The sequence below is a fragment of the Octopus bimaculoides genome, chromosome 18 (genome assembly GCF_001194135.2).
Source record: "Octopus bimaculoides isolate UCB-OBI-ISO-001 chromosome 18, ASM119413v2, whole genome shotgun sequence".
Lineage (NCBI taxonomy): Eukaryota > Metazoa > Mollusca > Cephalopoda > Octopoda > Octopodidae > Octopus > Octopus bimaculoides.
This window is the reverse complement of record NC_068998.1, coordinates 10,645,619-10,657,966: the sequence shown is the minus strand read 5'-3', so window position 1 is coordinate 10,657,966 and position 12,348 is coordinate 10,645,619. Positions and strand designations below refer to the sequence as shown.

The window sequence follows — 12,348 nt, the reverse complement described above, 5'->3', positions numbered from 1 at the left end:
AATAACACAGCTTTCTGCTTTTAGTTTTTTCCTGTTTCACTTTCATTATTACCGAGAGATACATAATATCGACTGCCCAAGACCCCTGTTTACATTGCGGGCAGGCCTGTTTTCGTTTCAAATAACGTTTGAAAAGGGGGCAGTTTTGTTTTCTATCTAATGTATGTATAGTGTGCCTGTGTTAAAAAAAATAGTGTTAAACTGCCTGAGGGATCGATAAAATTTCATTCAATCATTAAATATTCTCCTTTACTGATATTTGCCTTGCTATTTGGTTGTCCGACCTTCAAGAAACAGCAGTCAAATCTCCCTCAAAATACATCTACCCTTTTAAATAAGGAAAGGATGTATTAGATAAGTTTTGCAATGCTAGAAATGACAACCCAATTTTCTTCATATAACTCTCTGCTTCCTAAATATTGGTTTCTTATTTAGGCAGCAGTTTTGAAGGGAGGATTTTCGTCTATGCCATCAACACTTGACTGGTACTTTTTTTTTTTATCATTCCTGGAAGGATGAGAGGCAAAATTGACCTTGGCAGGATTTGAACACAAAATCTAAAAAGCTGGAAGAAATATCACAAAGCATTTCTTCCTACTTACAATTCTACCAGCATAATAGTTTGTGCCCCACATTTATAGGTCCACTATAATCTATTTATCCTCTTGCCAAATTTCTGTTGCTATCTTAGAAATTGTTAATATGAGAGAGTGCTGGAAAGTTCCTGTCTTTAAGAGTATCACGAAAGGCCTGGTTGTAGGCCCAACCTTTCAAATTCTTTCACATGGCTTAGGAAAACTGAAGGACCACTGCAATAAGTGTGTGAATCTGAGAGGAGAAAATGTTAAATAAAATCAGGAAGGAATTTCAACCATGTTTCGTGGTCTGCTACCACAACAGCTCCTTTATAGGATCCAGTTAGCTCAAGACATCATCAGGAGGGAACACGTCCGGTTTCGGCCCCTACTCCTCTACCGTTTTGACGTGGCGGGGCCACCCCCTTTCGGAGGTGTCTTCAGCTCTGGTGTTGGGTGCATGTCTTCTTTCACTGTTTGTGACTGTTCTAATTCAACTGTGGAATGTCCCTCGCTATGGTTATTTTCCAGGCGGTTCTGGCCACACGTCTTATGGTTCATCAACCTGCGTTGTTGAATTACTTTCTTCCGACATACCTTCCCTTGGTGGATTCGGGTTCAGTTAGCTGAAGACATCATCAGGAGGAACCACGTCCGGTTTCGAACCCTGCTCCTCTACCGTTTTGACTGATCCTCTTGTATTTTATCTTTTACCCAAAGCCAGGAACTTTTCAGCACCCCCTCCCCTTATATTATTGGTGGTAAGGCTGGTAGGATCATTACTGCACTGAACAAACTGTTTAGCAGTATTGTCAACTTTGCTTTTCACCCCTCCAGAGTTGATAAAACAAGCACCAGTTGAGCACTGGGGTTGATATAATCAACCCCTCCTTCTCAAAATTGTTGGCTCTGTGCCAAAAATTCGAAAGAATTATCATTGATGTTAGATTGCAAGATTCATTAGAGCATTGGACAAAATGCTTCATAGTATTTAGTTACAGCCCTTTACATTCTGAGTTCAAATTCTGTTAAAGTCAACTTAGCTTCTCATCCTTCTGTAGTTAAGATAAAGTATTTTACAGTGAAGTATTGGCGTTATATAACTAATTGTTTCATTTTTGACTGATCCCTTTCTGCCAAAATTTCTTTCTTTCTGGGTTCAATAAATATTGTGCCAGTTAAGTACTTGGGTTCAATTTAATTGATTAACTCTACAACCTCCCACAAAGTTCTTCCAAAAATTATTACCTTCGCCTTAGCGAAGGTGGAGGTATTGTTTCCAGTCATGTTTGTTTGTTTGTCTGTGGACAAGATTTTGGGATCGATCCGGTACTGGACAAGGATTCTGGATTATTTTTCTTGTTTTTTTTACTTAACTTATGAAAGGGGCTGGGTTTTTAGTATTCTCGTTTGTGAGAGCAGTCAAGTATATTTCAGAAATTCTCATTTTAAAACTCATCTCCGGCTAACCGTTGAGAGGATGTTGGTGTTGCCTTGGCGGAGGTTTGCGCTCTCTGAGTGCTCTTATTATTATTATCATTGACACATATTCAACAGTTTCTCGCCAGTCTCTCCTGCATTGGCAGGTGCACATCTGTGTTCCTGAGGCATTGCTATTGTGACAACAAAGTAGAACAAATTAGATATAATATGCAAATGCATTTCTTTTGAGTTGCTTTTCTATGCTACATTAATTTAGCTTTGTTGCTTGTATTTGTTCTGTTGGTTATGTTGCTATTTTTTGTATTTATACATATATTTCTCTATCATTTGGTTAAATTCTATTTTCAGTTTTTGTTTCCACTGCAACAAATAAATGCCTTGTCTTCATTTTTAATGAGATGTTCAATGTTTCTCCAATAACACTGACATAGTATACAGGTTCGTACAGGAAAATCGTGGCAGGGGTTTAAAAATAGTGTATTGATTAGTAGATGTTATTGCTTTTGTTAAGACTCCTATTGGGTGCTTAGATCTGGATACATGGTTGTTGAATTTTAGCCAGTATTAAATCTATAGTCAAAAGCGTTCCAAGGATGACCATCCTGTTTATGTATTTTCAATGTGTTCTTTCATTCATAAATGAAAGGATGTGATTTGGGAGAGGGATTTAACTACTATTTCTCTCATTGGTTCATAGTTTTGTGGTGTCTGTCATTAATGTTGTTTGGACCCAGGTCAGGCTTAATTGAACAGACATAATCAAAGGCAATCCATCCATGGCCATCCCAGCTTTTTTTGATATGAAGGGAACTTGGAGTCACATTTGGTGTGTCATTTTCTAAAATGGTTTCGTGTGATTTGAGGGAGATTTGAGTTATTATTTCTAGTAGACTGTTAGTCTGTTGCACTTAACATTTATCTTTTATTTTTTACTTGTTTCAGTCATTAATCTGTGGCCATGCTGGGGCACTGCCTTGAGGAATATTTTTGTCAAGCAAATCAACCCCAGTATTTAATTTCTTGTTAAGCCTGATATTTATTCTGTCATTCTCTTTTGCCAAACCGCTAAGTTACGGAGATGTAAATACACCAACACTGATTGCCAGGTGGTGGTGAGGGACAGACACACACACACACACACACACACACATATATATTTCACTCATTAGACTATGGCCATGCTGCGGCACTACCTTGAAGAATTCTTAGTTGAATGTATTGACCCCAGTACTTATTCTATCGAGCATCTTTTGCTGAACTGCTATGTTACAGGAATCCAAACACATCAGCACTGGTTGTCAAGCAGTGGTAGGAGGACAACAAAGACACACACACACACAGCAGGCATCTTTCAGTTTCGATCTACCAAATCCACTCACAAGGCTTTGGTCGACCTGAGACTATAGTAGAAGACACTTGCCCAAGGTGTCATACAATTTTTGAACATGGTGTATTGAACTAATGGGAGTTAAGTATTTACAAGTGTCATTACAGGAATTTGAACCACTGACTTGGTACTTCAAAAACATGATTGTGCATCTAAATACAATTACAATTATCATTCCTGTGCAATAATGTAGAGGTTTTTTTTCATTTCAACAATTACAATTTGCTTTGCTGAGAGAACATATTGCAAAGATAACTGTAATATATTGATTAACAACACTGGCACAAAACTACACTCTCTTGGTGGAGTTAATAGTTTGTTAAATCGATTTCAGTGCTTGACTGGTATTTAGTACATCAACACTGCGATAATGAAAAACACGAAATGTATGAGTCAGTTGGAAATTAGGCTATCATATGTACCATCTGTTGTCACATTATTTAACCGGTACAGGTATATTTAAAAACATATTTCTAATGTAGCAAGCAATGAAAGCAATTAATATAGGCTAATAACCTATAAAATTTTACTTCTACAGTGAAGAAGCCTCTACCAGGTCACACAGCCTGCTAGATAGAGTAACCAAATCTTCTTCAATACACTCCAAACTTTGATCCACAGACGTGCTGTTTCTTTTCTCTACATTTTTTTAACAAATAGGCACATTAGCCCTTTCTCCTCACTACATTGTCCCTCTGGAATTCCATTCTTGCACATGTTCAGGCAGGTGCAATGATAACCATGTCAATCTCACGGGTCTCAAAAACTATGTGTGTGTGTGCTGGTGGCACGTAAAAAACCCTATCCAAATGTGCTCAATGCCAGGCCCGCCTGACTGGCTTCTGTTCCGGTGGCATGAAAAAAGCACCCACTACACTCTGAGTGGTTGGCATTAGGAAGGGCATCCAGCTGTAGAAACATTGCCAGATCAAGTTGGAGCCTGGTGCAGCTCTCAGAAAATTAAATAAATTAAAAATTATTTGAAAGTTAACGATTTGCAGCCATTTACTCAACATGAGGAAACTGAACACCTACTTTGTGTACCTTTATCTTCCTCTGAAGAGATTCCACTTTCAAATACTTTTTAATTTAATTAATTTTCTGACAGCCTGAATTGAAACAGTTGTAAGGAATGTTTGTCAATTTTTTAATTAATAAATAATAATTTATTAATTACCTTTCTATTCTCTCATTATTAATTATATGTATATATAAAATCATAGCATCTGCTTTCCATGCTGGCATGGGTTGGATGGTTTGACTGGGGAGCTGCACTAGGTTCCAATCTGATTTGGCGTGGTTTCTACAGCTGGGTGTCCTTTCTGAAGCCAAAGCAAACTTCTTACCGTACACCCACACCTGTGCTCATGTATATAAACATAGGCAGAGGCATAGGTGTGTGGTAAGAAGTTTGCTTCCCAACCACAGGGTTCCAGGTTCACTCCTACTGTGTGGCACCTTGGGTAAGTAAGTGTCTTTTACTCTAGGCTCAGGCTGATCAAAACTTTGTGAGTGGATTTGGTTGATGGTAGCTGACTGAAAAAAGCCCATTGTATGTGTGTGTGTTTGTCACCCCACTGCACCCCTTGATAACCAGTGTTGGTGTGATTATAGCCCCATAACTTTGTAGTTCAGCAATAAGTACCCCTGCTTAAAAAGAAAATGAATATTGGAGTCAATTAGTTCAATTAAAATTCCTCAAGGAGATGCCCTAGCATGACCACAGTCTAATGACTGAAACAAGTAATATATATATATATATATATATTTCTTATAGACACACCCATACAGTGTTTGCCTTTATATTTTTTTATTATTCCAAAACTTAATATCGCTTAAATCACATTTAAGATGAAAGCCTGCATGCTGAATTCTCACCAACGGTTAATTACAATGACCATGATTGTTTGTGAAATTGCATGAGATCGTAGGCATGCTATCAGTAACCTCTGAAACGAAGTCAAATCTGGTACTAATATTTCAGAATTCATCTAGTTACCAATTCAATAGTATGCTTTCTGTTTCTACAGGTGAAGTGAACTCATTAGTACTTTAAGGTGAGGTCCACTCAATATACACACGTCTTTAAAATTTGTATGTTTATTTTGTTTTTTTGTTGAATATTTTGTCTGCTTATTTTTCTCTCTCTCTCATATATTTTGAAGTTTAATATTAAGCTTTTTTCTTCAAAGCAAATTAATTTTTATTTTGTTTTTTTTTTTCAAGTGGAAAAAAAGGAAATAACTATTACTATGACTCTCTCCCCTCCTTTCAAGCATTATAATAATAATATTTTGGCTGAACTCATTCCTCTCGTGTTTTTCTTCATTATAAACATATATATCTAGATTACTGATACACTTTAATTGTGAATAAATATATGTATACAGAATCATACTCTATTTTAATAACTGTATTTAGTATCACTGGACTCAGGTACACATGCATACACTCATATATATATATATACACTTTTTTCTGCAAAATAGAGGTAGTTTATCCTGTTCAGGCTATATTATTAGCATTATCCTGCGATTGAGAATTTAAAACCACTTCTTCAAATTTCTAAGACATCTCAACGCTTCTAAAAGCGAACTTCGTTTGTTTGTTTACGTTTATTGTAATTTGAATTTAATATATATATATATATATGAGTGTATGCACGTGTGTGTATATATACACCCATACATTTAGGTCCTTGCATATTCTGAGATGCATAAGGTTCCAAGTCTCTGTGATTGATCTGCTGCTGTTCTTTTCATGCTTGTCCAATGGTATTTGTGCATTTGAGCTCTTGTTGGAGTGTTCTTAGATACACCCTTTTTCCATTTACCTTCTTCCAGTCTCAAAGTACACAAGAACATACATACATACACAACCAAGTTCATATGCATACACATGCATGCTCACACAATAAAACCTAATCTAAATCACGTCATATGTAAACAAACATAAGTTTGTTTTTGAAGCGTTGAAATGTATTCTAGAACAAGTAGAAAGATATATTTTTTCAAAACATAAATACTGAACAGAATATATAAAGGATAGAATCCTTTTAAGAGCAGAAAAATTTTGCCAGCAAATTTTTCTGCTCTTAACTGGATTTTAACCTTTATATATACTGTTTAGTATTTACATGTTGAAAAAAATATATCTTTACACTTGTTCTAATCTAAATCATTTAAATATCTTTAAAGCTTACTTGCATCTAAATCTAAATCTGACTATAATTCCTAGCTTCTTGGTTATGCCATTGATTTTATATGAAAGAGAATAAAGTTATCTTTCATATGATTACCAACCATATGTGCTATGCCTAACCAGTATTTATGTAAACCAATGTCTGTCTGTGTGAGTGATGAGGAAACAATGTTCTGTATTGAATGATTTACTCTTTCAGGAAGCAAGACAAGTATCTTTTATTTTTTTCCTATTTAAGGTGAGGTGAGATGAAGTAAGTTGTTCAAGACCACAATGTCATGTTTCTATTTTCCCTTCTGCATTCAGATTACTCTGTCAAATGTAATGTTTATTTATTCACATTGTTTTAAATTAATCATGCTTAATCTCAGAACTTCAAGATTTTGAGGTTGTGATTTTTTTTTTTAGAATGACATTGTGGGTTAGGTGTGAGAGGCCAGTTTGAACATAAAACAGGTAGAATGTTTGAACTGGATATAAGTTTAAATGCTAAGGGTTAAAAACTGACCTTATAAACTTTTTGAACCTAGTCACTCAAGGTTCTCCCCGAATAATAATAATAATAATAATAATAATAATAAAAAAGAGATGTTTATTTTTCATACATTTGTATATTTATATTTATATTTTTATTTTTGAGTTTTTCTGCTAATTGAGTTAATATTTATTAAATGAATGATCAAGATATTTAGACTAAGCTTTATATATATGTATATATAAATAATTTATTATTTTATTCTATAAACACTGACATGATTTTTATCATTTATTCCAGATGATGGAAGGACCCGTGACTCCTGGTAGCCAAGAGTTTATACTGAAAGATGAAGGTACGTTCATATCCAACGTGTCTCGATTTTATAACCAGGAATCACTCAGTGACATAAAACTGAATGTTGGCAACAAAGTCTATTTTGGTCATAAGTTTGTCTTGGCCAAGTCCAGTGATGTATTTCGCACAATGCTTTATGAAAGTCGGTGGAAAGAGAAAAGCACGGCAAGCATTGACCTGAATGAGTCTGCCGAATGCCAGGCTGTCTTCAATAGGTTTCTTCGCTATCTCTACACTGCTGAAATCAAAATTAATCCGGAATCTGCAGTTGGTGTTCTTTGTCTTGCAGATAAATACAATGTTGCATCACTGAAGCATCTTTGTACCAAATATATGGTAGAGAACACGAAATCTCCTAAGGTTCAGAATGCGCTGAATTGGTATTCTTGGGCAAAGGCCCTACATTTGGAAGACCTTATTGAACAGTGTGCCAAGACGATTGCATGGAATGCAGATAATATCATAAAGTCTCCAGAATGGTTGACCATGGACAATGATTTTGTTACTGACCTGTTGCAGAGTTCTAGCTTAGTTGTCACCAACGAATACACGTTGTACCTTGCTCTCACACATTGGCTGGAACACCAAGAAACCTTAAAGCCAAATAGTTACGGAGAGAACGTACAGAAGTTGATGTCCTTCATTCGTTTTCCGCAAATGCTGGTTTCACAACTGTATGACATTGAGAACTCCGAGATCTCGAAAATGCCCGAATATAGGACTTTGATGCACCACCTAATCAGCAAAGCATACCGATTTCGTTCGCTGTGTCCAGCACAAAAAGAACTGAAGGTGTCATTCAACGAACCATTCTACATACCACGTGACTACAAGGAGCTGATGGTGGACAGTGTGCGTATGCACAATACTCACCGGTTTGGCATTCAGGTCGATGTCCGAACATACGTTGGCCCCGTGCCTTCCGAAATCAAGGAAGGTGACTGGAAAATTACTTACCGGAAGAATGCTGACCAATGGATATTACAAATCTTTTGCCATGAGTCTGCCCTTGTCCAAGGCGAGGCAAGGGTAATGTCCAGCTTGATAGTGTATAATGATGATGAAGAAGTCATCCAAGTGGAACAATCCACACCAACTGTTTGTTCCCGTGGCAACCACATGTCCCATACAATTGATATAATCAACCCTGAGGTTGCCCGGACAATGGCAGTTTTGATTAAACCTGTACCTATATGAGCAAGAAAAAGACAGTACATGTTTGTGTGTGAGATATATATGAAGATATGTCTGAATGGAAGGTATCCAGAATATAAAGGAATACGCTACAATCAATGTTATTTAAAGGGAAAAAGTGCAAAATTACCTAAATTGATAATTTCATTAAAAAGAAGGGCAAAAATGAATCCCTTCCCTTAAAACAAAAACAAAAAAAAAAAAAAAAAAAAAAGACCTTTATATTCTGACCCCAGTTTTTATTAAATATTTTTGATCAGCTTAAAAACAAATTAAAAAAAGTGCCCTTCCCCTCCTGCTCCCCACCAAAAAAAACTTACATGAATACTTCCAGGAACATTCACATGAGTGTGAAATGATAAAAGAATGAAATAGCATACAGTTTTTTTCTAAATTCAAGATATGCTTTTATGCAAATGAGGGGACCAAACACAAACACTTAAATAATTATGTTTGTATGTATATGTAATATATTTATATATATATGTTTTCTTTTGAAATTTTAAATTCTTTTACACAATTCAAGCTAGTTGCTAACAAAATCACCTAGCTTCTTTGTTTGGGTTAATTACAATACGAGAGGTATGTGAACATGTCTGCATGCATTTATGTGTGCATACATGTATATGTGTATGGCCGTTTTATGTAGGTATTTGTTTATGCATAAATGTGCTTAGACTCATGTAATGGCTGTACATGTGTCTCTTTGGTAACAAATTGTGCACTTGCTTTTTATTCATGTGTGCCTGCGTGTACATGCGATGGTGTGCGTATCGTCCTTCTATGGAGTCTCAAAAGGAAAAGAAAAAATCTTTTGATTTTGCATTTGAGTTTCTTGAAGGAATATATATGCATGTCTTCACTGTACTGATTGGATTTGGAAGATGCAGGTCCATTTTTGTTGTTGGAATACCCCAGCATTCCAAGCTTTTATGTAAATATTTTGTTACATAATTTCAATGCATGTATCTTAATAGATACAAATGAAAATTTGTACCTCAAATACAAAATTCACCAGTGATTTTTTTTTAATTTAAAAAAATCTTTCCATTATTTTGAGGCATTCACACCTGCCGGTCAGTTGACCTCGGCATTATTGTATGGCATTTGTTCTGCTTCATAGAACAATATGAGGCCTGTTGTATTTGCATTGGATTTCTGTTTTCATTGGAATACTTCAGTAATATTCCCTATTTTTAAAAATGTGGATACATTATGATTCTGGTGCGTCTTTGCTAATGCCCCTAGGACAATTCTTTATATATATATAGATAAGCATTTTAAAGTTTTGGCAACAACATCATGTCTCATGGCAAAGTGGTACTTTGCAGAAATTTTGGGGAGCAACTGCTGCTGATATAGACAATGTCTTCCACATTTCTTCTTTCCCTGAAGTTTAGTTAGAAGAAACCTTATCTCTTTTCGTTGATCAGGCATTTCGTATCACACGTACAAGAGAGATAACTCTTCATCTTAATGTTGGTATTTACAGGATATGTACTCATGCATAACTTTCTGTTGCATGTTAAGTATCCTCACCACCACCACTGAGTTTGAGTAGATTAGTCCAGTTGCCCATGATTAACATGGAATAGATGTACACTTAAAATGCTTATCCAGGAGTTTTCACTTATTGACGATGCTATCAGTTTTGTTTTTCTGTACACACATTCATTTTCCCCTTTTACTATCCATTAGGTGTTGTCTGAGGGATATGATGTGGCTCCCTTTTTCAGTATTGATGCCCAAACTGCAGATCTCTTCAGTCTAGTATGCCAAATGTTAATATTCATACTAGTATTGTAAAAGCATTATGTTATTGAATGAGACTAGCTGTGACTTCCATGCCCTCCAAAGTCAGTGATGTATTCTTTTGTTGCTCTTGTTTTATTCATAAGCAACAATGCCTGCAGTATTTAGCATTGATTCCAAAAAAACACTTGTTACCATTGATATCTATATTCCTTGCCTGGTCAACAATTTTAGTTTTTGAATTGACTACCAAATATGAACACCCATGTTCACCTAACTCCATTTCTATATTCCATGAGAATATTGGGACCAGTATTAATGATATTACCTGGATGTAGCTCCAGAACATCGACCTGTGAGTAGCATGTTGAACTTCAGCAGCTGAAACTTTGAAGTGCACTGATCCAAATATCCATGAGTGAGGTAACAGCCAAATATCTTCATATTTTCTAGCTATATTGTCAGTAAACTCCAGTAGTGCTGTTTGGCTTCCTTGAGAACCGTTTTTCCTCCTCCTTGTTCATCAGTCGGCACATAGTTCTGCTGCAATCTTGGAAGAAATTGAATCAAGCAATCTGTTTATAGCTTATACATAACATTTAGACAATATGTGTGTAGAAATGTATATACATATACATTTTGTGTGTGTGTGTGTATTTATATATATATGAGTACATATGTTTGTGTGCATGCATATATAAATATACACACACAAATTATGCTGTAGAAGCAGCTAAAGATTAAAATCTTTATCTACAGGACATATTTAAGATGTGTATACAGTCGAAATGTCAGAAGCTGCAGTGGTTGTTTGGCGGGGAAAAAAATTTGCTTTATAAATAGTGTTAAAAACACATAATATATTTCAGAGCTAGACAAGTGTGCAGCATTGAGAAACTGCAAAATTGCTGAAATGCGCACCTGCCATTCTTGCAGTTGCTTCTGGGAGCAGTTTTGTTTTGTCTAGCTTCGATGTCTTTTTTTTTAAGATATTGCATCTATAAAGGGGTCTTTTCTCAGATGATTGCGACAGCCTCTAACATTGCAAAGAGATACAGGGGTCATGAGCATGCCATGTTTTCCCCATCACCAACACAGCCAGCAGCACATTAACCATACGTCTCTATCATCATGTTTAAAATCTCCCTCCCAAACGACTTCTGGCTAGGCTTCGTTCTTTTTTCCCCTTGTGCAGCTCCACTCCACCATCTTCCTCTTCTCGAAAGAAAGATGGAAAAGAGAAAGCAATAAAAAATGTAAGAAATATTACAAAAATAAGCAATAACAAAATTAACCAAAGAAAAATAAATTAATTGATCAAATACTTAGTTATGTCCATACACATACGTACACACAAGTATTGGTGTATTGAAGAATACAATAATAATATTGAAATTGTTTTTCGAAAAACTATCATTTCTATAAATTATTGTTAATATTGTTTATTTCTTTTTGTTGTTATTTTTTTTATTAATATTATGGCTGTGTGGTTAGTAGCTTGCTTACCAACCACATGGTTCTGGGTTCAGTCCCACTGCATGGCACCTTGGGCAAGTGTCTTCTACTATAGCCTCGGGCCGACCAAAGCCTTGTGAGTGGATTTGGTAGACGGAAACTGAAAGAAGCCCGTCATATATATGTATTAGGGACAAAATCCAAAATTACAGGTAAAAACTCAATTAAAATCAATTTATAAAAAATTAAAATTAAATTGAGCTTTATAGATTAAAATATATATAAAATATATAGTTTTAGGGAAAATAACCAAGTTTCAAGAACTCATCGATGAAAATCCACTATCACATATAGAAAAATTAATAATTAATAGCACAATGAATGAGTATAAAATATAACAAAGTAAATATCATAAGATAAAGATAATAAAATGACTACACATGTTTCATAACTAATTTTTAAATAGAAAGGAAATTTAAATCGATTAAAATCAATTAAAATTATCGAAA

At 35.4% G+C, this 12,348-nt stretch overlaps 1 protein-coding gene across 5 annotated transcripts in view; it reads left to right on the top strand.

Annotated features, from left to right (window-relative positions):
* LOC106874749 (BTB/POZ domain-containing protein 17) overlaps nt 1-11,829 on the top strand; it is a 92,444-nt gene extending 80,615 nt beyond the window's left edge. For all 5 annotated transcript variants that reach the window (XM_014922590.2, XM_014922591.1, XM_014922589.2 and 2 more), the window contains one exon: nt 7,382-11,829. In XM_014922590.2, the coding sequence (XP_014778076.1) occupies nt 7,382-8,635 (1,254 nt within the window). In that variant the 3' untranslated portion in view covers nt 8,636-11,829. The remainder of the gene's footprint in view (nt 1-7,381) is intronic.
* The last annotated feature ends 519 nt before the right edge of the window (nt 11,830-12,348 follow it).